General features: G+C 40.0%; 2 protein-coding genes across 3 annotated transcripts in view; one reads left to right on the forward strand and one right to left on the reverse strand.

Moving 5' to 3' along the window:
- The window catches only part of cckbra (cholecystokinin B receptor a), a 44,380-nt gene extending 24,278 nt beyond the window's left edge, over positions 1-20,102 (forward strand). The window contains exons 3-5 of the mRNA XM_042512915.2: positions 3,107-3,368; positions 11,750-11,877; positions 12,593-20,102. Of these exons, the coding sequence (XP_042368849.1) occupies positions 3,107-3,368; positions 11,750-11,877; positions 12,593-13,164 (962 nt within the window). The 3' untranslated portion in view covers positions 13,165-20,102. The remainder of the gene's footprint in view (positions 1-3,106; positions 3,369-11,749; positions 11,878-12,592) is intronic.
- The window catches only part of LOC121962673 (carboxypeptidase O), a 99,584-nt gene that overhangs the window by 40,012 nt on the left and 32,712 nt on the right, over positions 1-26,860 (reverse strand). For both annotated transcript variants that reach the window (XM_088074617.1, XM_088074616.1), the window contains exons 3-4: positions 26,685-26,773; positions 23,624-23,674 (exon numbers count right to left, since the gene is read on the reverse strand). The gene's annotated coding sequence lies outside the window, so the exon portion shown is untranslated. The remainder of the gene's footprint in view (positions 1-23,623; positions 23,675-26,684; positions 26,774-26,860) is intronic.

Genomic DNA, 26,860 nt, shown 5'->3' on the forward strand with positions numbered 1-26,860 from the left:
CCCAAGAGGTTCATTGTTGTTAGAAGAACTGTGATGATAGGGGAGGGGGATATAACCTTACAAAATAGTGCATTTATTTATGCATTTAAGAAGTGATCTGTTTCATATAAACACTTGATATGTTTATGATTGTCACTATCTAGTGTGTTTAACCTTTTTACTTATGACTTTCTGAAATATAATATTGATAATTCTTACATAAATTGATGTTTGGTATTTATGCCCTCTGACTGCATGTGGGGGAAAAACTGAAAATCCTGAAACATTGTGTTAAAGTAATGATTTTTGCAAGTCAGACAGTGTGCGGGAGTTTTATCTCTAAGTTGGGGATATAAACACAAAATATGTAATTGCTTTGGATTCTATGAGTTGGGTTGTGAAAGACTTGAGCATATGACATTTTTTACAATGAAGAATTTGCTATTAGCAGTTCCTGTTTGCAGTGTACCCATGGATGTTCAGTCAACTTTCTCTGATAGTGAAGAAAACATTATCATTCTTAGCCAAGTCCTAAAGAAATCAACTTTTCTTCTATGATTTTTGTGCTATGAGTGGGTTTATGGTGATTTCTTTGCCATGGAGATGATATCCTTAGTAAGTATTAGTCACACTGAATCTAAAAATACACTGTAATATGTCTGATTCAGAAGATGCATACAAACTGTAAACAGAGAGACAGCAATATCTACAAGTGTTGATGAACAGGGACCAAACTACATCATCTAACTCTGTGTGTTTTTAGAACATAACACGCACCTGTCTCTTTCATCTCACGCTGTATCTTTGCCTCACGCCTCCCTCGGGGAGTTGTGCCTCACAGATTTGACCCCCTGCTCTAAGCCAATAAACCCAGTGGCTTTAGCTTGATGTAGTATCCTGTCAGGTTTCATGTCCGTGTAGCAGCAATCAAAAACATTACCCTTCTTGTGAAAAGATGAAATGCTTTTAATAATGCACAACAGAGCCTCTCTGACTGCTCTCGAAGCATAAAAGGCATTCAGACGTCTTCTCGTGATGATGATGTTTCTCTTTGTTCTGAAGAATCACTACAATTCAGCTCCTTTTTTTTCCTTTATGATAAAACCATTCTCTTGCCTCTATCAGACTCCAAATCAAATCCCACACCAAATATCCTTGCGCTTCTTTCTTCTCTAAGTTACAAATTTTGTGGCTGACAACACTGAATCTTTAATCTTTTAGCTTCTGATAACAAAGCTTTATCACGCTGAAAAAGATTTTGCCAGTGGTTTGCAGGAGAAGGGAAACCGTGGCCAACGGCTGATCAGAGAAGATAAATTTCTTTCAACCAAGCCATAACACAGTCCGCTACTCAAATACTTAATATGGCTGCTGTAGATTGAATTCTAGCGTGCTTATAGGAGAGCGCATGATGACTTCCTCCCTTGAATGATAATGTAACTCTATGGTTTAGACAGGATATGTTCTCCTGTTGTGAAGGAACAACCGATGGGGATTAATATGTTGTTGCTTCTCGTAGCAACAGAGGATCAGTGTAGTGAATATGTCCCTGAGGGGCTGCTGGAGGAACGCAGGTATGGGTTTATTATTGCTATTTGTCTCACCCCTTCTCACCCTCAGAACACAAACCATGCAGTGACTGGGCTTCCTCCCCCTCTGCCGATTATGCATATTCATACATGCAAATACAGCTCGGCCTTGGATTGTCTCTGCAGGAATTTAACCCTTGTTGAACCCAATTGAGAAACTGCTGAGAAAGTGCACTGAGAGAGAATGGATTATGTTCTAAAAACTACTTTGACTCTTAAGTGGAAATGTGTCGCAGCCTTTTAGTCTGATCGACACAGCCGTGATAATGGAGGTGTTTGGGCTTTATTTGTCTAATGGATTTAATGGCACCAAAAGTGAACAGGGAGGTCCATGCGTTGTAAGGGTGTGTTGAAGCCTCTCACTGTCTTTGTAATTGCAGCTGCTGTATTTTGTGCTGTCAGCTGACACAGTTTAAACTGTATATTTTAAAAGGTGCTACTGTGTTCATGTTTCAGCAGCTTATTAGTGCATGTTTTCATGCTTGGTACTGGTGAGGATGATTGCATCACCCAATGGCATCGTGTGACGGAGCCCAGAAATAGCAGTACCACTTTTTGGCCACTACAAAAACTGGCTTCAAAGCACAGTGTACTTCCGGAGGGCCTGGTTTGCACTGTTAACACAGTTAATGGTTAGCACTATTAGCTGCTAGCTGCAGGCTCAACCACCTCCATGGTGAGAGCCGTGTGCAGACAATCCCTGCTAAGACTCTCTACAAGAGCTCCTTTCACCCTTTGAAACCTGAGCAAATTGGCCTGATTTCTTTACAGAAAAAAAAAAACTGCGAGCGCAACTAGCAACCTGACAAGACATGGCCCAAAAATTTGAAAAGAATTTATATATATATATAAAAAAAAGAAATAACGTACTACTACTACTACTACTAATTATAATAATAATGATAATAATATTAATTTAAAATAAAATGAGCTGAAAATAAATAAATAAAAAAGGACAACCTTGAAAGAGCTTCAGGAAAGACAACCTAAAGAAAATGCTCAAGAATTATTATTTTTTTCTTTTTACTGTAACATGATATAAATTATATAATTTTAGTAGAATAATAAATCAAGTTTTCTAGAATTTTTTCCCTTTTCTTTAAAAAAAAAACAACATATCTAATAATGGCCCTAGATAATTTTCATATCATTTTCTTGACACCTTTTACGATTTTTTGTGGGACATTTCTTGCCAAGTTGCTCTCTTTTTTTTTTTTTGGAAAGAAATCTGACCCTTAGGTTTCAGAGGTTTTATTGTTTGTGAAAGGAGTCTCCAAAGGGTTAATAAGTGACCTTTTAGGTGCTGGTTGACAGAATTTATTACTTTTGGATGGCGCACAGCTAGCTGCTTCCTGTGCTTTCAGTCTTTAAGTCTTGTGGCTTTTGCTTAACATTTTGCAGATGAACTTGAAAGTATTAATCTTCTCATCTAATCTGGAAGAAAGTGTATAAGCATATTTTCCAGTGCTGAGATATTGGGACAAAAGTGCTGAATTGACTAACAGACCAGCTCTTTGCCTTTCCTTTCTTTCCTGCAGGGATCTCTGTCAGCATCTCCACCTTCAGCCTTGTGGCCATTGCCATCGAGAGATACAGCGCCATCTGTAACCCGCTGAAGTCACGTGCGTGGCAGACACGATCCCATGCCTATCGTGTCATTGCCGCCACCTGGGTGGTGTCACTGCTAATCATGGTGCCCTACCCCGTGTTCAGTGTCCTCAAGTCTTTCCCCAAGGCCAACGGTACTGTTGGCCACATGTGTCGTCTGGACTGGCCCAGCGGAGAGGCTGAGCAGACCTGGTAAGTGGTGATGGGCTCATCAAACCTTTCTCTGATCTGATTTTGACAAAAGAAATTAAAAAAAAACTCTTGCAATTTCTAATGGACGAAGGCTGTGAAAACCTTTTGAATATTACATGCCAATAATTAAGAGGATGTGCCTCCATAAACTCAACAGAAATGAGTGAGTGAAGATGAATAGACACTTATTGAGTTGAATGCAGTCTGCTTCGCTTTGGTTCATAATGTGTGGACACTGTCTGATTTACATGCAGTGTCATTGTGGAATTTTCATAAGAATTATGAAGCGGGATGTCGCCTCATTTTTTGAGCTGTGTAATCAGACCACTTTCCACTGATTGCTCAGAGTTTGAAAATAAACTGCAAGTGAACTTGGTCATTTTGGTGATATTGCTCAAATTTCTCAAATTTGACTGTCAGTTCCTCGACTGTTGTCAGAGTAAATTGAAACAATGTTTGCATCGTAGTGTGTGTTAGTTATTAATTACGTTGAACTCTTTTCAGTTCTGCAAAAGATGTGGATCTTAACAAATTTTGACACCGCTGATGGTTCTCTGGCTTCCATGCAGTTATCTATTCATGTTCCAGGACTGCAGGAATTCAACTCAAGCAACAGCTGCCAACACTCACTTTAAGGCAGTTAAAGGAGAGTTGTGACACAGGGACTATTCGCAGGGCTATTTGGTGAGAAACTGTAATTCGGGAGCCACTGTAGCTTGTAAATTACTGCCTGACAGGCCAACCAGCTAGCAAGATTACATCACTTGCCCACCACCCCACCATCTCTTTGCTTTTTGAAAAATCAATACTTAATCAGATGACAGATGCTACAACCATAAACAAGGTACCCCAAGGTTCTCAAAGTTACATTTAAGACTTTTTAAAAACCTTTTTAATACCACCTATGATGAAATTTAAGTCCAACTTCAAGGCCGTATTGGCAAAAGTGTGAACGATATAATGCATAATCTGTGTCAATTTTCAGCCCTAGAAATAATTATTTACCAAATACTTGAATTAAAGAGAAAATGTATCAATACTCTTATTCATATGTGATTTCCATAGCTTTGTGGGGCATGAGTTTGTACTCTGATAACATATAAAAGATATTCACTTGTTGTATTGAGAGTCCCAACTGTTCCCTATGGCCTCACATAGTGCCTTCTGGTCACAACAAAAGCTGCTATTTTAAAAGAAACAACAAAAATATTTAATACACAATAGCTTTGCAAAGTGTGTGACTGTGCTCTCATAAAATTAAAGGATAAAGCTGTGCATTTATCACATTTAGGAATCCTAACCCTTCTTAATCAGTGATAATCAAGTCAATAAAAAATCAGATATCACTTTTTCATCACATAACATCTTATCTCAACTGAAGCTAACTCAATAATAAGAAACAGAGGTAGGAAGAAGTAGATCAGGAGCAGGAACTGCAGCTTGTGAAGTGTTCGTGTCTTCACAAATGTCACCTCTGGAGTTGAGCATGGAGAGTACCGAAGCCCTCTAGTATCAAGAAGGCCTAAACAGAATCTGATACTTAAGACTATGAACAAAACAAGATCTTGTTGTCTTGCGTGATATATATGATATTTATGTTCGGAAAATGGCGATTACCAGTTACAGTCTCTTTTCAACACACACACACACACACACACACACACACACACACACACACACACACACACACACACACACACACACACACACACACACACACACACACACACACACACACACACACACACACGCGCTGTACAGTAAGACATCATCCAGATGTATGAATGCACCATTGATCATTGGCACAATCATATCATTAAAATGAAGCATTATCAAGGGAAGAAAATGCTTGTTCCCTGGACGGTAAAACACCGGGGTCACAGACACAAGTGAATAAAACTCCTGCTGTCAAGCAGACAGGATGCCACAAGATTAAAGCGATGCCTGTAGCAATATCCTACACATACATATATTAATGGGGGTGCATTTTATGACTCTAAAAATAGAAGGTTATTGTCTTGTATGGAGGAGAACTCAATGCTGTGCTGCCAACAACGCCGCCTCAGCCTACAGAGCAGAGAGCCGGGGATGACGGTGTGTGTGCAGAGCACCGGAGAAAAAACACCAACCATCAGGGACAGTGTGATAATAACATCCAAAACACAGCAGGACGCATAACGAGCAACATTATTGTGAAAGGACAAGATAAACAATAAAGTCCTTTGTACACAAAATTCAAGACTCATGAATTAAAGACTTTTAAGACCTTGCAGGTACCCTGTATAAAGTGAAACTATCTATGTTATTCAGCAGATGCAGAATTGCAGCACAGAGAAGCAGGAGTCAGATTTCATTTATCGTAACAAGAGTAATAAGGCTTGACCGACAAGACGACGGCAGAGGATTTGGTGTCAAAGAGGGGGAATCCTAAACTGTTGCCCGATTTGCCTCTCCTGATGGTGTGCCCCTGTTTGAAATCCAGTGTCACACAGTCTGAAAACACAGATGAAGCCATTTTTTTTTTGCCGGCGGAGGAGATTAGATAAAAGCAGATGGTGCAACACACCAAATTAGCAACAATAGCTAGAATTTGCGTGTCAAGGTTAACCAACGTTAAACGTCGATGCAAAAGATTCCTGCAGATTTATTTTGGCCTCAAAAGCAAATCCAGTGATTATGGTGAGCCTGTTACAATAAATAGATTTTGTTTTGACTGGACCTTTGGTGCATTTTCTCTCTATCTATCCGGGCAGAAATATGTAAGGGATAACTTCTGATGATGAAGAGATGGTTCTTATAGTAAAAGCTTGTCGTTTTGAGCTTGACTTTCTGGGCTGAAGCTGTAGAGGTGATTACAGAGGTGATGTCTGAGAAATGAGTCTAATCATTAAGTGGGAGACAGATTTTCGAGATGAAAAAGTTGACCAGGCAGCTCCTTTTCAGGCATAATTGGTGACAGCATGATATGAAAATGTCTTGTATCTTTGAAGGGGTCGTACCAATGAACAGAGAGGCTTGGGCAGAAAGTAGAGACATTATTGGATAAACATTATGTGTCTGCCTTCAGTATTGGTGGTGTAAGGATGCATGTTGCCATTTTGCCATCTTTTATAAATGACTGCTTCTCTCCAGTGATTATAGCTACTACACTCTGGATTGTTCCGCGTCAGGAAAGTCGTACATCTGTCCACATGCCCTCTGAGGACCAATACATGCCGGGTAAAAAGCACCCCAAGTAGACTGATACGCAGCCATAGACAATATACTGTATGTGAAAACATCTTGGGATATACTACTTAGGGATTTTCAGAGATCTGTCCATACACAATCTAGGATCCTGCAGGATGGTGCAATTAAAATGAAGAAGCGGCTGAACATAGCATAACCTTGTACATCTCCCTACTTGACAGCCTTTTGTGGTCGAACACTCTCTGACTGTCCATCAAACTGTAAAGCTTCTCGGGGAAAGACGAGGCAGTGGGAGACCAGTTAATTAGTCTGCTCGGTGAGGAGGAGAGGGACGAGTAAGAAAGTCAAGGCTCAGATGTCAAAAGTCCAGATGTGTCGCTAGGTATGCAGACCTTTCGAGTTTTAATTCACAGTTTCATCTTCACCCATCATGAACGCCTTTTAAATTACCCCCGGGTTAAGGGTTAAAACTAAGATTGAAGGAGATAACACCTTTTTCCATCTAGCTTGCGCTCCATGAAAATGGCACCTTTTTTTTTTTTTTGCACCTAATGAAGCAGTGCATGGAGTCACTGAAGCATCCATGTTTAGTCTGAGATGATAGGCAAATGATTTCAAGACACATAAAAGAGCCATAAAGTGGTTAATGAAGCAATTTTGTCAAGTCAAAGACAAATGATTTTCAATTTTTATAATTACTGTCATGCATGGTGTGCATTGACAATTTTACGCAGACTGGAGTTTATATGAAAAAAATCTTTGCTGGAAAGGTACTCCAGAGGGATGAGTAATCTTAGTTGCAGAGGCAAATCTCACAAGATAATAAAGATATTTAACAAGACCGGAGAAAACCAGTTACTATTTTCATTTCTTCTTATAAGTAGATTAGGTGGAGATAATTATAAACAAAAAAGTCATGCACACTGTCTTAAACATTTGCGACTGTAAGAGATGAATTGGGAACAAGGTTTCAGCACAAAGACGGAGAGAGGATCTTAAACAGGTTGGATGACCCAAGTGGACCGATCAAGTAATGTATGCAAAACATGACATTTCTCCTGTTAATGTTTTGCAGCATTGAAAAAGTCACCTTTTTTTGATCTTTCCCTTTTACAGACCCTGAAAATACGTCTTAATGTGAAGAAACAATACAATTAATTGTTTTTCCATTCTCTATTTAGAACTTAAAAAACAAAACAGTAAAATATCCTCTACATTTTTTGTAATTTCTCTTACATACTATGTTAGACTTATCTTAAAAGAACCCTTTTATTTAAATTTTTTTTTTTGCTGTAATTTTATTGCTCATATTTTGTAATTTTTCTCCAATCACAAGTTCTCTATTTTCATGTCTAGGGACAGATTCTAAGACACAGTTTTTCAAGCTCCAATCATATTTTAATTAGATACTGAAAATATTGGTCAATGTTCTGACAATGTTTATCTCAGATTGGTAGCTTTTCTCCATTTTAACTATGTGCATTGTAAGCTATGCAAAATGTGCATTTTATATGATTGTCTACATATTTAAGGAAGGGGGCAATGGTGGCATTAGACTATGTGATGCTTGATTTCTGGGTGATGTGAAATATCAATATACAATATCATTTTTGATACTACATGGGAAAAAAATGACATTAAGGGGAAAAAAAAGACTTCTTTTTTGTAAGCTGCAGGGAAAACAGAGTGACTTTAGTAAACATTATAATAATAGAGAGCGAGAAAGTACATCTGGCATAACTGTGTATCCATTCTGCAGAAAATGCATATTAAAACCATTTCAAATATTCACAGTCAATATGTATTGATATACCTATATTTTTGACAACACTCTGATTGGTCCACATGGGTAATCCAGCCTCTTCTATCGTCTTGAAAAATAGCTCAACTCTCTCAAATAACTCTCTACCAAAACGTTTCCAATAAATCTCTGAGAACTGCAAGTTTTTTGGACAGTTTTTGGGAGTTCTTTGCTCTGCAATTGTTGGTCTGTGGTCTATCTGACACATCTATCTACCCACAGGTATAAAATTGTTTTGCTTTTTTTGTGAAAGTAATAACAAAAAGTGTCTTCTTCCTTCTCTTTTGGTGCTCCTCCAGATTCTCTAAAAACAGCAGAGGATTTGCCCTCTTCTGCAGAATTTCAAACCTAAGACTGCTGCTTTATGCGAAATATCAATGCCGGCATGCCAACATGCTCGGAATAACAATGCTAACATGCTGGTGTTAAGTAGGTTTACTGTTAACCATCTTAGTTTAGACTGTTGCTATCATTTACTTATTATGACTAAACACAACGTACATCTGAGTCTGCTGAGAGTTTCATTAGTTTTGCAGGTATTGGGTAATAAATCGAAGTATTGGACAAACTTAAATTTGGACTTGATATTGGTGCTGGAGGAGAAGTCATGGCAATCCATTCAATAGCTGTTAAGCTCTTAGGTGTTTTTTCCGTTTTTTTCAGTGGACAGTCAACAGAGGGAGCTGCATATGAAAATTCATCATGTCATCCATCTGGGTTTCCCCCTTGAGGCCTAAACAAGAGCAGATATCAACTCTATTTTTTTGGTGTTCCCGGGCTCCTACGTGTTCACTTCCTGACAGCTTTTGTCCGGCAGATTTTCCGCAGTATCAAACAGCCCGCTGATGAGAGGCTTTGACTGAAGCCTTTTTCTAAAGTGAGAAGTGAAAGAGAGGGGCTGTGCGCAGTTCAGAGGGTTGTCCAGGAAGACATTACAATATCAGAGAATGAATGAAACGTGGCCTTTTCCTATCTGCTGACACTTTCATGTGCTGACAGATGTGCACCGCAGACATCGGCGGTTGAGAGGAGCGTTTTGTGATTATGACGAATCAAAAGGGAGATGTGGCTGCAGATGGTAAAGATTTATTAAGATCAAAGTGACACCTGTACGCCTTCTTTATCTGATTTATTCATGACTTACCCGTTCTAGTTTTCTCTTTACTATAATTGCGCTTCTCCCCTCGGTTCACTTCATTTCATTTTATGGTTTTATTCATCTGATTCACTGATAAAGAGTCTATACTTCATAATCTCCAGAGATTTTTTATGTAACACATTCATTGTACTTTACTGCATTTATATTTAAAGCTACAAAGTGTTTTATAGAATATGTTGTCTGCAGTTAGATACTGACAGATGCTTCCAGCCCTTTGAATTTTGTTGAAAAATTCCCTTAAGTCAATGTTTTCATCAGTTTCTTTGCACTTTACTCAGTCACTACTTTTCTTTGAGATGCCATCAATCCAGGCACTCGAGAGAGCCCTGATCGTTTTTCTTTCTGTGCCAGAAAAACTAAACATTTCTGATCAGAAAACAGCCGCGTACACAGCCTGGAGCAGCATAAAATGTCTTACAATTGTCATATTACAGCATATTTAATAATGTTTATTTGGCAAAGTGTAATTTGCAAAATGCCTCCTGGAAAAACAGTCTTTGTGTTGATGTGTGCTGCCCATAGTACGCTGTGCTGTATTCCTATGAGACCCAGTTGTTACTATCATACATATCAATATGCACTGTGTTATTGTGTAAACTATCAATATGTCAACAGGACAGCTTGGGAAGGTCTTGTTGAAAGCCTCCCCTCAAGTAAACAGGATGGCTATAGTATTTAAAGAAAGTACTGTTTTGAAATGTCAGACGTGCAGCAGCTATCTAGTCCAACTGGTCTGACTGGCCTCACTCTGCAAACTATTGAGAACTAATAATTTTCTTCTGTGGGGAAGACATGAATTTGAGAGCATGCCATGTTTGAGTGCAGTGTATTTTGCTAAATTAATCAATTTAATTCTCCAGGATAAACACTTTTTTGTGCTCTATAACTCCATGCCTCAGGTTTCGACCATAGACTGTACAAAATAATGAACGGGCTACCATGATGTCACCCATTGGTTTGTGGACTCCTGTGATGAAGCCTTGAGTTTGAGTTGCCACTTTGGATTTTTGGAGCCAAAAGTGAACGTATTTGGACAACCTTAACCCTAACACTAGCTGCTAGCTTGGTTAGCTAAGGGAATTTACAGCAATGGTGAACAGTGATAATGCTAATGCTTACTATTGCTCGCATAAACAGGCCTATAACCATAAACACAACCTGTGCTTACAAGAAAAACCTGAATATTCAACTCCTCAAATGGTCTTTTAGTACAACCAAACACTGAGCATGGCTTTTTAGGTCACCAAAATGTAGCTAAGTTACCTTAGCGCTGTTGTCGCTTGTCAATGGACAGCATCAACCGGTCACTCAAAACAGACATGATTTTAATTACGCGTAACTCTAAGCCTTAATATTATTTAACAGGTGAGTTATATGAAAAGTCATATAAAAATTGTACAGTGATCCTGAATGAAAAAACAAGCTTTAAAGACAAACTCTGTCATTAGCCGTTGCTGGAGGCATTATGTTTTCAGATTGTCTGTCCATCAGGTTTTCCCATCTTTGTGAAAATCATATCTCAAGAATGCCTTGAGCGCAGTTCTTCAAATTTGGCAAACAGTTACTTGGACTCAACAATGAAACTATTAGATTTAGGCAGTCAAACGTCAAAGGGCACGGTCACTGTGACCTTGCATTCGTCTTATTCTTGAGAAGATGATATCTCAAGAACACCTTGAGGAAGTTTCATCGAACTTGGCACAAGCATCCACTTAAAGTTTCAGCCCCTGAGATTGCCTCTTGACAGGGCATGTGTTGAGTAAAAAACAATGATATCTCTGACTCTGCTGCACCTATTTGGATTCTTTAAATAAAACTGTCCATCATGAGACTGACGATGTCAAAACACCATGACGGCATTTGCAGAAAGTATTTCAATATAAAGTTTGTAGAAATGCATCAGCAAAAATACCCTGAATGGTAAATAAAAACAGTAGGTACAGCAAGTGCAGAGGAAGGTTAAACCACAGGGAGCTGAGCAGCCTGCAGGGAGAAGCACCAGAGCTGGGATGCTGCAGTGCCTTTTGCCAGACACCACAAGTATAAAGAGTGCTGTTGGATGGGTCAACCATCTGCAGGGCCTCCAGCACACCTCCAACAAATGCAGTTTTTCAGCCAGTAGTGAGATATTGTGTAAGGTTTGTATGGTTTTTGTGGATGACTGACGTTATGATTCAACTCCTTATCCTTTCTGTGTGTTGTTTTTGTTTTTCCACTACGGCTATTTTTCAGGTATGTGCTCCTGCTCTTCACTCTGTTCTTCATCCCAGGAGTGGTGATGATTGTAGCCTACGGTCTGATCTCCAGAGAGCTCTACCGAGGCATTCAGTTTGAGCTGGGCCAGAGCAGAGAGACCACCGGTGAGATCTGTCAGAAATTCAATCCAAACTTCAACAGGCTGTTGTTCACAGTGATTTAAATCATACTGTGGCTAAAAACATTCATTCCACTTTTTTTTTTTTTTAGATCAGCATGGGAGTTATATTAGACAGCAGCTACAGCAGGTGTTATCAAAAGGCTGGTAAAACAGGCCAACTGCCAGTAATAACACAATTAAATTCCAATTACAATATACCTGTTTGAATGTATTTTTTAGCATTTTAATGTTATGCAAGGCAAACAGCATAACTGTGAAGATTTGCTTGTTTTGCCTAAAGCAGAGTATGACATATTTTGTGGCTTCCTACAGGTTCTGCACCTGTTACACCTAAAAATACACTTCTCAGTTGTCCTCATACCAACCCTAGTTGTTTTCACACGTTTCAAATATCTCCGTGGCTTTGCGGCTGCTTTTTCTGACAGAGAAGGATAGCTCTGTCAGACACACCCGAAGTATGGTCCCTTTCGGGTGAATATAACTGCTAGTTGCTGTGTGCATCAGGAGAACCAGTTTCCATGGAGTCTTGTGTGTGATTCATCAAGGTTGTGACGATCTCAAATCTGAAATAGCCTTTCTGTAGAAACTGTTAATCAATTTCTAAACATAGTGTTGTATTTCTTCTACTGTAGCCGTTCCTCTGATGCATATTGGTCATTGTTTGAACCACCAAATTTAAACTTTCCGACACTCCACAGGCCAGAAGAACGGTGTTGGAAGAACTGTCGCAGGGTCCAATGATGACGACGATGGTTGCTACATCCAGGTGTCTAAAAAACCCTCCTCTGCCGTGGAGCTCCCCACCCTCTCTGCCTCGTCTGGTGCTGTCCAGGCCAAAACTGAGCGCGCCCGCAGCAACACCTCAGAGGCCAAGCTGCAGGCCAAGAGGAGAGTCATCCGCATGCTGATGGTGATCGTAGCGCTCTTCTTCATCTGCTGGATGCCCTTGTACTCAGCCAACACCTGGAGGGCCTTTGACATGAAGTCAGCCTCCAAAGCCCTCTCAGGAGCGCCCATCTCCTTCATCCACCTGTTGTCCTACACCTCGGCGTGCGTCAACCCCATCATTTACTGCTTCATGAACACACGCTTCCGTAAGGCCCTGCTGTCCACCTTCGCCTGCTGCTGCCGCAACCGGTTCTGTTGCTGGTGGTGCAAGAGGAAGGAGGGAGGAGAGGACGGCATCACTGCCACCTCCATGGCCACGTCGATGGCCACGTCCATGTCCAAGTTCAGCTACACCACCGTCAGCACCACCGGCACCTGCTGAGCCGGGAGGAGGGCTGGGTGGTCACATCAGTGGCTGTCGGGGCAGCGGTTGCTGCGTGCACCATCTGCTTTTTTCAATCTCGTTTTTCACCCTTCATCTTAATATGCTATGAGTCATGAGCTGAGTAATCCCTGCCCTCATTTATGAGGCCTTTTTTAAAAGGTCTCCTTCAAATTCTGTGTGCATGGTTGCAGAATGTGGGGCGGGCAAAACGCCGTTTCAGCTTGGTGACATTCTTTTTCTTCTGTTTAATTGGCAGCATCCGCTTTGTTGCATCTGAAGAGAACATCAAGTGCCTGTGCTCTTTGTGTGGCTTTGTTTGTCATGGTAGTTTGTTTACTGGTGGAGAGACATTTTAGTGATAAACTACGTCAAAAATATGGATCCTGTGTACTTGTAAATACTGTCTTTGTGTTCTAACTGTGCCAAAGGTAATTTTTTGACAGAGACATACTGTTGAACAATGAGGACTCATTACCTCAGTAATGAATCAGTATGGATTTCTGCTCCTTTTGTGTTTCATGTGGTTTCATCTTCATTGATTCAGGGCATCTCTCTCAGTTATCTGAATTATTCTGCCGAAGGGCAACTTTGCAAACAATTGGGTCCCTAATTTCTGAAATATTTAAACAGAAAATAATATTTTTATTTACACGAAAAAGGTTTCAAAGGGAAGAGTTAGTACAGCTTTTTCTGAAAAAGCGTTAGCTCCGACTTAGTGTTTTGCTCTTATTGAGATGTGTTACATCACTTCTTGTGGGTAAAGCATATTTTTCTGCAAATATTCAAACACCAAAACACGTCCATTCAGGCGATTTCGTCGGCTTCCAATCAATAACAGGATGCTTTCTCTTTTGAAGCATTGCTCTGTGATTCAGGCTGATAAGGCAGGTGCACCTTTACATAAACGTCTTGACGATAAACATCTGAAGACTGTAATTTACTCTTATTTCTTGGCAGGCATAAATGAGAGAGCCTGGTGTTTTCAATGAGGCAATTTTCCTGTGTTGGTCCACTCGCAGCATAACAAACTGGTATCAAACAGGCTCAGTCATGGAACTTAGATCTCCTGTTGCCACTGCTACAAATGCATGTTGAATACTGATGCACGCATTAACATCAGGATGTGAATTATTAGAGAAAGTGCAGTCAGTCCATCCATAAAAGGCGGCTCGCACCTGCTAGCTGCTCCAGCTTGCCCCTGCTACAAAAGGCACAGAAAAACTGCCTCAGTCAAACTCACCTTTTCTGCTCAATTATCTCTGTTGTGTCTTTTATGCACTCTCTCTGCCTTCTGCTGCAGTGCTGCCAATTACTCTGAGCATTACCTAAGTACAAAGACCCCTTCTCCAGGCTCAGACTAACAAGGTGTTTCTCAGGGACCCTCTCCTCTCCTGCAGTGCAAATCTCATGGCTTTGCCTTTGTAAGACTAAAGACAAACGGCTCTGCTGACGCACCACATCTGAGCCCTTCAACTCATTAATAATGGTTAGAACAAATTTGATTTAAACAGCATCTTTCATTCAGAAAAATGGAGCTCAAAGGGCACTACAATATGGAGAAAATGTTAATAAGTCAGTAATGTTAAATTCCAGATGAAATGAAAAATGCCTTTTTAACCTTTTCAGATCAATTTCCTGGCCATATTGTGTGCCTATTTAACAATTTTATTATTATAATTATATATTATTTACATTTTTCAGGAAATCAATTTCGTATTCTTATTTCAAAATCCAAATATCTTTTCTTCTTGTAAAACAAAATGTGTCATGCGCTTACCTAAGCTAATATCAACCAATCTCAACAAATACTACCATGACATCCACCCCATCAATCAATCTGCAACTTTTAGCCGCAAAGAGCTAATATTAAGTTAGCTAGTTAGTAAGAGCATGCTACATCAGTGTACCACTGTTTCCCTAAATATCATGATTACGGGCTTCTTGCTAGAATTTGTTCCCTTTGAGAAAAGAGGTATTTGCGACAGCTCAGATCATGCACAAGGCATTTTGCAATAGATTGCTTTTGCAACTGATATTGCATGGAGCATCTAATGGACTCGCTCTCTCTCCCTCCCTCATTGATACTATTATCCTGTTGGTGTTTCACCGTCAGGACCTTTTACGCACCTATTTTTCAACAATCAGATCATATCATTCCTAACAACATGTGCCTATCTTGTCTTAAATGCGCACAATACTGGAGCTAGATACTCATGAGATTCTTTTTCACCGGGATTTTACCAGAAGTTATAGAAATTAGGTGACGATAAAAGCAGAAGTGGCAAATGGCAGGCAAAACTTACAAAGAATAATTTATTGAAATTCATGCTGAGAGTGAAATGAGAGGATACCACACACGTCTGTACACTAAATACGACTACAGTCTGCAGCCGATACATAATGTCCTCAAAGAAATTCCAAATTCCCATGAAAAATATTCATGACTTCATTCATAAATTCAGTCAATTCTGCCAAAAATATGGACATGATAGTGTTACGGTGACTTATTTAGCACTTCATTAAGATATAAAGTAGACACTGGATTGTATCAGTTGGCCTCTGCAGTACAGAGATGTCTGGATTCGTGTTAAACAGTGTGATGTAATACTTTTGTCCTACATGCAGTGTACATTGACAGCTTAGTTCTGTCATTTCCTATCACTTTCAAGTTTGGTCCTCTTTTTCATGTCCTCCCATCGCCTAGCACTGCCTGTCCCTGCAGCCCCGCACCCACCCACCCACCACCCTCCCTTTTATCCTTTTCAGTGCGGAGGCGTACGAATACATGAATGGCAATTGAGTGTGGGTGACAGCTGAGATTTGCAGGCACAAGCGCTGTCCGAGAGCAGTTTATAGGCAGTGGCAAAGGTGGAAGCGAGTTCGCCTTGCAGACAGACAATTGGCATACAAAAATCCCCAGCAGAGCCCGACTTGTAAACACCTCGTCTGGCGGCCTTCACACTGTGTGTGCTTTTGTAATTAAAGCAGGAGACAATGAGTGATTTCCATATCTTTGCCAGCAGTTGGTGCAATGGAGAACCTTGTGGATTTAGTCTGGATTTATTTCACTGTCTGTGCATGTTTTGTTACATTATGGAACTGGAGCCTATAGTATAGTAAGCATGTTAAATTACCATAGCTGAGTAGGAATAATGAAGATAAGCCTCTTAATCCAGAGTTGGTGTTGTTTTGTATTTCAAAGCCTGTAGATGTACAACTTTACAAAATAAATCTCTGGTCTCTGGTCATGTGCATTATGAATGAACCGTGAAAAAACTTCTGGGTAACCTTGCTCACAAAAAGTTACGACAAAAGCCTCCCAGAGAAGCAGAGATTTTCCATTGAAAAGGTATGTTTTTTTGCTGAATCTGTTTTTCAGTGCGGCTCAGTAGGCCAGCAGGTGTAGGTATCCATTATTAAAATCAGCAAAACTGCCAGTTTTAGAACTGCTACTTTCTTATATCTGTACTTTTACAGTCAAGTTTTACAAGCACACCTAAAGTACAAAGTGTATAATTCATTTCCCCAATACAGGAAATATTACGCCTGGAGCACACTGCATGCGTGAGCAGCGCGTGCCCGTAACCTCGCCAAACTGTTGCATCTTGCACAATTGCAGTGTTTTTACTGGCAGCATTGTTGCTGCAACACCTCTGCAGGGCTGCCTGCAGGGATTCTATGGACAGAAACGTTGCCAGAGGGCTTTTATTTTGAAACGGAAATAGGAACATTTGAGTAAAACAGAATTATTTGTATTTTTTTCATGTTTGTGGCAGAGAAATATGTTAAAACTGCAGTGAAAGTTGGTATGGAGTAAATATAGTTATCAAAACATCATGTTCACTGTCTGTCTCTGCTGACAACTGCGCACAACAGAAAAAAATCAGAGAGCCACCTTTTCTCTTGATCCCTTTTATCCTTATCCAAGTTAGTAGAGGACTGCACTGGTTGCTGAAAGTCTCTCGTGCGCGTGCTCTGCGGGTCCAATCTTACAGAACATCCAGGTAGTTTTACGCCAGGGAAGTCAAACTTTTATTGCTTTATGCGCCACTTGACAACTTTTATAAGAATGACAGGAGCCCTGCCTCCTATGCTGTATCCAGTTCTTTTTTTAATATCCATGGTCTCTGCACTTTTAGGATAAGAAAGCAAAACCTAAAATGTTTAGTAACCTAATTTTTGCCTTAATCCAAACATAAAACCAACAGGAGACCTCACACCTAACTGTAACTTCAAACGGAGATTTGTTGTTGTTGTGATTATTGATTTATAAAGATACACTGCAGTTTTTTGCTGGCATAGCTGAAACCTGGACAGGACTTTCCTGTAGATTTTCAAATGACCTTTACCTGACTGTTGCTAAATTCTTGCATTGAAAATCATTACGTTATACTGGAAAATATGTACAACTAAATAGTGCTAAAATATAATGTCATTCAGATGGATCAAATTATATCCAACAACATCTTGATATACCGCCACACTGTTGTATGCCTCTGCAAACCAGTCAAGTTGCACTTACAGTTTACATCCATGTCTGTGAAAACATGGATGCTTCACACACATCTTCCCAAGTTTCAAGGTGGGCACCCAAGGTTCTTGCGTTATGGCCAAAAACATGTTTTATGAGGTCACTGTGACCTTGACCCTTGACCACCAGATTGCAATTATTCCTTTTTAGAGTCCACTCGTACATTTGTGCCAATTTGAGGAAACTGCCCCAAGGTTGGCTTTAGATATCGCTTTTACAAGAATGAGAGGAATGCAAAATCAACTTGACGTTTGACCACCAAAATCTAATCAGTTCAACCTTGAGTCCAAGCAAACATTTGTGCCAAATTTGACAAAATTCCCTCAAGGTTTTCTTGAGATATTGTGTTCACAGAATGAAACAGGTGAGGTCACAGAGACCTTCACCTTTGACCTGTGACCAATAAAATCTAACCAGCTCATCACTGAGTCCAGGTGAATGTACGTACAGATGTATCTACGAGCAATGTGAAAACATAATGTCTCCGGCTTTGGAGGGATAAAAAACTACTCAGATTTGGCGGGGTGTCTGTATTCTACTATCAATGTCCATATGCCAAGCCAGTTTCCAGGTACATCTGTGTGAGACCAAATAAACAAATTGTAACGTGTAATAATATATTCTGTATGCATACTTGCCATGCATCAAATAAAATGATTAGCAACGTATGCATGAAGGAGCACTCAGAGCACGAGCTGACATGTTCAACTGTGCACTGCAGCGTTCTCCAAAACGGCATCTCCGCAAAAGGGTGAAGTTACCCTTAAGTTCCCTTGCTGTTTCTCGCTGCTAGAACTCAAGCTAACGAGTTGCTTGCTGCAGCTTCACATTTAGCAGTTTAGTGGTATCAGAAGTCTCGTCTAATTCTGCAAGTCTCTCTTCGGTGAGCGTGAATGCCCCCCGAAACAAACAGTCAGTGACCGAAATAATTGATTTTTACCATAACACAGTAAGTTTACAGACTCCTAAAAACAAGGTAAAAATGCCCCTCCAGAGGTGAGAAATCTAATTCTTACCCTGTCCCCAAAACAATGCCTGATGCAAATTGAAACTGAAATGAGACCGAGGCATGGGACCGAGCGCACAGTCGGTTCCTCTCTTATCTCTACCTCTCTCAACAAGAATCCCATTAGGTGCTGCAGGCGGCACACAAGGAGGAAAACAGCAAACCTCATTTGCTTCTTCCGCACACAACATATAAAACAATTTTTTGACCATCTGGGGACACAAAAGAAGTGACAGCACAAAATAAAAACTGCAGTGTCGCATTTAATAAATATCACTTTTTGACAGTGAAATAGTAACCTCCTCCTATTCATGATGATACATGGACATGTCATTTGCTGCTCATTATGATTTGGCTCTTAGTTAACCTCAATTTGGAGGATTTTCATGCTTTTGCCTCATAAAATGCTTACTTTAAAATGCTACATTTCTTAATTCCTGAAAAGTTGAGCGCTGGAAGATTGCAGATTTTCAGACAGTTGCAAACACTGACAAAGCACTCATAAGTAAATTAGAAGTTGTTTCTCAATTATTTATAATGGCTTCCTGGGGGGGACGGCTGCCAGTAAAATGTGCCACAGCCAGATTTTTTTTCTTATTTTGTTCTTCTGCAGAATAATTCATAATCGCAAAAAGTGATTTTTGTAGTGTCACCTCGGGCACAGAATGACATATTTCTGTTTTGGCCTAAAGGTTCTGCACCTGAGAACAGCAGTTGATGTGAATTGTCAAAGAACCCGTTCTCATCTGTCATGTTCATGTTTTACTCAGCCTTACAGGGTTCTTGTAAAAAGAGAAAATGTATCTGTGGTAGCTTTCTCTTCTTCCTTCTCAAACGCTGAGTTACAGGAAGAGCTGTTCTCTCACTTCTCAACACCTTCTGAGGGAGCAGCTTAAGTGTTAACATGTAAGTTAAAGTCTCAACTTCTAGGAAAAAAATACAAGTAAACAAACTGAGAAATGCCGGGGTGAGGAGCAGGCGCGGAGAGGAGGTGACGAAATCGTATATTTAGCTCTTATTAGCATTGGAAATCCTTCCCTGATGGTGAATCTGTTTGTGTTTGTGCGTCTACATGCGATAAATGTTTACCAAAGCAGTCTCCAGGTCTGCTGATTCTTTTTACATTTTGCCACATCTGGTGCCTGCTTGTGCTACATTGTAATATTCTAAAAATGTGTAATTGTCTGTTAGTTGAAACAGGACCACACTCTCACGTCTGTGAGAGGTTTTAAATGTGAGTTTATTGTTGTTTGTGAGGTTTTGCTTTCTCTGTATCTCCTGTATGATATAGTTAATAAGAAACAGTCTTGTTTGGTTCATGGTTACTGACTACACGTGCAGTATTTTTCATGCCAAATGTCCATTATTTAAAAAAATAAATAAGCATTGGGAAAAATACGATTAAGTCTGGAAGTTATGTGTGTGAGAGCATGCCTGATTTCTTCAATAGGTTTCGGGTATAAAATCTGCTCGATGATAAACAGTATATGCCTCTGGACTCATCGCTCTCCAGTGAAGTTTGAAACACTCACATCTTTAACAGAAGAGAGCCGGACTGTGAAAAAGTATTCAGCAGTAAAACATGAAAAAGGCAGATGAATAATAAAAAAATAGCAAACAATGGCAAGTCGGCTTCCCCAGCGAATACATGAATCAAAGTCCTCGGGGGATGAGAAACCCTCAGGAAGTTCAAAACTCGCATTTCACAGAGCAGGATGAGGAAGAGGCTGAATGCTCAGGAGTTATCGCCATAGCAACGCTCCTGGCCACAACTTTAATCTCTCGTCTCGAACCAAAAAACTGAGAAAATGCTTCTTTTTTTTCCAAGTTGTACTTCACAGACGCGGATCTCGACTTGTGTAAAAACAGAAGCACATTTGTTTTTTCTCAGGCTGCGCAGAAGCCCATGAGCCTTTTTAAATATTTTACATGGTCAGAGCATCCAGAGAAATATGCCATGTTTCCTGAATATTAATGATAGCTATACTGTTTACTGATGTAATGGATATCTGTTAAAGGCTGCTATCCACTCTTAGTTTGAGGAATTTCAAAACATTATTTAAAAATCAAACCTTACTGCAAATACTCATATTTCTGGTTCTATTTTTTTTTTTAAAATCACATAATGAGTATAAGTCAAACTTTATCTTGCTATTTTTAGAAGTACATTTCTGCCAGCGGATGCATTGATTGGCTGATGATGTCACTTACTGCTGACATTTTGACTTTTCATGGGAGAAAAAAAAACGTGCTGACATTAATGATGGCTCAGTTCAATTTAAGTGTCCCAGCCGTGACAGTGAGCCAGCAGTAACACTGTTTAACCCTTATCTATACAGGTAATCTCACTGAGACAGGGGGTCTCATTCTCGAGAGAGACAACATACAACATGAAGACAGATTAACCAATACAGTACATACAACATTTAAGTGAAAGTGCTAAACGGAAGCCAATTAAAAAAAACTAAAAAACAGGAAAAGGTTGCTTTTTCCAGTGCCCTTAAAATAATTTCAAATCCCCTAGTGGGATCAAGCTGGACAGCTTCAGATCCTGCTGTAGCGTTTTCCAGGTTGATGGGGCAGAGTAGGAAAACGCCTATTTGCCTAGCTCTACACGTACTGAGGGGACACTATAGGTGTTAATGGCCTCGGAGCGAAGGCTATGATTGTTGGCCAAGTATGGATATGTAAATGAAGACCCAATTTTGGTTTCGTATTTTAGGCCTCGTCCACACAGACATGAGAATTTTTGCTCAGCATTTGTGACACTTCACAAAGTAAAGAACGCTGCACACTGACGTTATGAGCCAAAAATTGTGACACATTATGTGTGTAGCGAGTTTGCAGCCGGGAGAAAGCAAAAGGAGCGTGTGTCTGACAATGACAGCAACAGTGAGGCTGCAGCGACCAGAACAGAGAGTATCATGTGAAACCTAGCAGTGCAGCGTGGGTACAGTTGAGGCGGTTCCCCAAGACTCGAGCAAAGCTGACATAGTTTGCTTGCCACCTGCTGATTCAAGTGGTTAGTCCTGAAGTTAGCACGCTAAATCAGCCCCACATTGACACTGACCAGACCCTTCTTAAGGTGGACTGTTAAGTCTAAGCTGAGTCTCTCCTGAGTTAGGGAGACATTAACTGATCTCAACTCAAAATGTATTTTTATTTTGCCGTTATTAATTCTGCAATTCTTAATTTGTGTTAAATTATAGTTGTTGTGTTTTATTGACTATATTCATATGTTATGTGAATTTGATGATGGTGTTTTCATTCATATTTATATTTCTAAGTGTAATTTAAATTGTTAAGACGTATCATATCTAATTCCAGTACAAATTTGACTTAAAAAAAAAAAGCTGTTATTTCACCTTGTCAATCGTCTTTTTGTGCTTTATTTTGAAAAAAGCATTGGTTCATGCACGATTAGGGCACTGGTATCGTCTTAAAAGCCGTCATCACTTTGGCACTCATATCGAAATAACCAAAACAAACAATACCTTACCCTACTGTTTAATTTCACTGTCATGGCTCTCATAGTGTCGCTTCCAGAGACAAAAGCTCTAATAAACTAACTTTTGCAAACAAGGTCAAAGGGCCAGTTTCACCAAAATTGCAGAATAAAAGCAGCATTTTGCAACATGAAACAGTTTAATAAAGCTTAGTTTAACATATCCACTAATCAAAACAAGAGCCATACATGCTATCTATGTAGGAGAGTGTGAGAAGCTTTAAAGTCTTGAAAATATATCTGCAATTTGCGCTGTTAGAACAATCAACTGAATAATACAAATCACAGCAGGAGCATATGCCCCCGAAAGTCCCTGCAGTCCTTGTTCCTCTGTCCCCTTCAGCTACGCCATCCTGGAACTCACAGTATCCCAGAACAGACAAGCACCGATTTGCTGATTTGTAATCCTTTGAAATACCTGCTTTTTATGCAAAACACCTTCAGGCTACAAAGTTGAATTCACAATCTCATCAACTTCACGCAAGCGACAGTACACTTGTGACGCATCCTAATATTTTTTCGATGTTACTCAACTATTCAACACCTGTAAGGCTGCAGAGCTCCACACTTTGCCTCAGTCATCTGTATTCTAGCCACCAATGCGTGTTCCGGGCCTTGCATGCAGAATGTGCCCATACTGTGTTGTGGATGCCATTTCCCTGCTGATTCCCTACACTATTTGTCATGGCTGCCTTCTGCCCCAGGGTTCAGTAATGGAAGTCAACAGTGGAGTGTCAAGGAAATGGACACAGCTTCTCTGCTGCACCCCGACCTCCTCACCTCTGCACCAGAGCAACACGAACAGCTCATTTATCTTCTTTCCAACCCTCTACCAGGTATTCTTAATGGCCTATCCCCGCCTTGAGCAAATAACTCTTCATCCCCTCATCTTCCTCTTCCTTCTTCCCATGTTAACCCTCAACACAAATCATAAGGAACACTGGCTTTCTCAATTGTAAAAGCCTGACCAGCAGGTTAAAGCTGTGCTCTGCCCTGTTGCTTTTATCAATGAAGGCAGGGGCTGTTGCATTTGGGACCCAAAAGAAAATACAGAGTTATACAGAGCAGCAGGGCTCTTGTGTTCAAACAGCCTAAGGAAATAAAAAGACTTTTACATTTCATTTTGTATTGTACAATAAATCCATGTGTTGCTATGGAAGTTTGCTGCATAGCTGATTCCCATTTCCAGAGGCTGGAACATAGGTATTTTCAGCCCAGTGCATGGAGCGCTTTTGTTAAGAAAGCCAGTGTAAGCCATAAAAGCCTTCAGGCTGTGAATTATTATTCTATTTTTTGCTGTACAATTCACACACCTTCCAGTGTGAGCAGAACACGGCACACTGATGAAAGGTGCTATAAAGCTCACTGTGACCCGGGAAGCTAATTCTGATATATTAAGAGGTTTTCAATTTACCTTTAGAGTGACAGAGATCCCAAAGGTGAATGGTCCATTGTGAAAGGCGACCTTTCAGAGAGGGAGAGAAAGAAAAGGGTAAAGGAGTTGAATGAAACCTATAACACAGGTGAAGAATAAAGCATCTTAAAACCTGGTCCTGGTGCTCTTTTCCAAAATGGACTGCAAAAATGCTTATAGTGCTGTTGTTTCCATTTGCTCTAAACTGTCAACCTCTAAAACAGCACACAAGCGTCAGAAATTACTGCAACCTTTAAATACATATTGTACGCAGGTCTTGAGTGACCCTGGACTTTTTATTTCATTTAATAAAAGGGATACGTCATCGAGTTTCAGCCTGCTTTGTATCATAGTATGTGAGTGCGCAAAATTCAAAAGTATTTGTGTCTTTCTGCTGAACAGGCTGCCCAGTTTTATGAAAAAGTCATCTGTCCAGCAGTGAAATACTTCTTTAAGCAGTCATCTCCTTGGTATTCCTCAAACTATTTGGCTTTAACACTGATCTGGAGTCAAAGCCAAAAATAATTTGAAAACAACTCTTACGTACCTGAGGTTCGTAAGAGTTGAATCTTATATGCACAGTGTGCTGGATGCAGGTGACAGTCTGCGTGTTGCCATGAATAAATACAGACACGATGATGAAAGTTTGTTTATATTGGCTTACTGTCACATTAACATGATGGTGCAGCACCTGGGTGACAGGATTAGTGCCGAGCAGCATGTTTTTGTGATATTGGAGGGTTTGGATGACTCTCGGAATAAAGATGCTCCTGAGGATACTGATGATCAGATCATTTCAAAGCAAAGAATGATGAAGACAGCATGAGCTCTGAATGGGACAAAGGTCAAGATAATATGCGGGTAGCTGTCCAAAGAGAAGTCGGACTGATGAGTGAAAAACACATAGGCTCTGTTTACACCTGGTATTGAGATGCGTCTTGGGTGAGTAGATCACGAGTGAAAAGCGCTTAGTAAAAGTCTGAAAGCACCCCATGGATCTTCAGTGCACCTTGAGATTCGATTGCACAGACCACATGCAGAGGCAGTTTGTAATGAGTATTAAACGACAAAAGGATAACAATAATTACCTCAATGGACTTTACCTCGATAACCATTTAATAAATGTTCAATAAATCCTCCATATAATTTAACCACCTATAGAGGGGGGTGGTAATGCATCGTCAATCCCAGTTACCACCCGACATTAATCAGTCATCTTTTGGCCAGCCACTAAAGCTTACGACAACAACAACAACAACAACATTCAGCACACGCATTAAGTTTTAGTAGCCTGTGATTGTTCTGACCATCGATAACATCGCACCGTGATTTAATTTGCCACGAAACACTGGCAACAGTCGTTGTATAGTGTACTCATCTCATGCTAAAGGTAAGTTCGCACATTGGCGTGACTGACTAAATGTATTGGAAAAAGATAGTTGTAATCATTTCCCAAACTCACAACATCTTAATCTAAAAACAATATTGACGGGCAAATGACAGCAATTCAGCAGCACCACAAATGACATCTATTTTTCACAGAATGTTGATTTAATTTCTTTAAAACAAAGGACAATCCAGTGAATTACTTTATTCAAACTGAGGCTTTTGTTTGAAAAAAAAAAAAAAAGTTAATTTATTTTATGGTGGTGATAATTAAATATTACAGCACTTATTTGTAGCTAAATTCGAAAACCTCAATAGAAGCTTTAAATGCAAAAAAGGGGAAAAAATGAAAATATGCACAGTGGAAATTGTGATGTAATAGGGCACAGCTACCTTATTATAAAAATGTCGACCAAATCATGTAAATCTTTGAAAATTGTGTTTGTGTTTTGTGTTTTTGTATTTCCATTTTGTTTGCCTTATTTAAATGTGGTTGTTTTGTCTGTGATTATTCACCTTTTTTTTTTTCTTTAATTACTCGTGCCGCAGGTTAGAGTGTGTTTGTGGAGGGTAGGGCTTGAGTGGGTAGAGAAAAGTGGGCATAATTGTATAATGAACTGTCATCTGTCTAAGTAAAACAAAAAAACAAACAAAAAAAAAGAACGGTACAACCCTACAAGCAATATGATTTTAGTATGTGGATTATTCTGCATTAAATAGCCTATATACACCTGGTTGCTTAAAACCTGAGGTTAAATTTATAATGATGTTAAAGCAGGGTTAAAGCAAATAGTAAACAAAAAGCTAACTGTTGCGTTTTGGTTCTCACAGTGAGTAATCGGAAACATTGCCCAAAGGGGTTTGTTGCAAAAGACAAAAAGACCGAAAGAAATCTGTGTCAAACAAACTTCCCTCACTTAAGTTAACTCAGTGAACAATCCTGACTGGCACCGACAGCAAGTGAGGCTGGCTGTAACATGACACGCAGCCTGATGAGCGGCTTTCCAAGATGCCAAAATTAAGCGATGACAACCCAGTTGTCAGTCTCGTCCTCCAGCTTTGATGACTTTAATGACTCCCATTACCAAAGAAGAATGTGCTAAAAGTGCTAGCGAGCCGTCGTGGGAGGAAAACCTTCAGGTCGACACTCCCACCTTGAACACGTCGGCCTGGAGGAGACGGATTTACCGCAACAATCCCTGATGTCCTTTTGTTTTTCAAACTTTTCTCACCACTGAGGATGAGGGGTTTTTATTTGCGAGATATGTCATATAGTTGCCAAGTAACTGAGCTGAAAAGAGCAGTTTCAACAGAACAAAATCTGACATATTCCTTATAAAAACACATGGGCTGGCTGGCATGAGAACTCTGGTGAGCTGAGAGGGGGTGGATACATTTGGAGTTAAAATTTGAAGCATATGGCTTGGAGTGCATGGGAATGAAACCCTGCATGACATGTATGGATATGGATATATGTATAAATATATTGCTCTGATTTCCCATGTCGCCAGCGCCTCAGTGCAAGACATGGACTCCCAATATGACAATATGTGGGAACATCCTCTCCCAGCAATTTTCTGCTTGCTGATGGGATTGGCCGAGAGTCTCATTTTACAAAGTAATCACTCGTCCTCTGTTATGGGAGCTAATAGTAATGGGTTTGGACTTTACTTACTTCATTTGGCGCTTGTGATGCCGGTCCGAGCCATCTTCAAGCCGGGACCAGCAGCTTGCTGTGCTTGGCAAGTGATGCGCATTAATTTCCTGCACCAGAGAGAAGTGTGAAGAAGTGTCAGTATAACAGGTTTATGCTCTCCTCTCTGGCACAGAACAGTTCGTCCCCTTTCTGTG

Source organism: Plectropomus leopardus, chromosome 24, assembly GCF_026936395.1.
Source record: "Plectropomus leopardus strain MGB_pleo_1.0 chromosome 24, ASM2693639v1, whole genome shotgun sequence".
NCBI lineage: Eukaryota > Metazoa > Chordata > Actinopteri > Perciformes > Serranidae > Plectropomus > Plectropomus leopardus.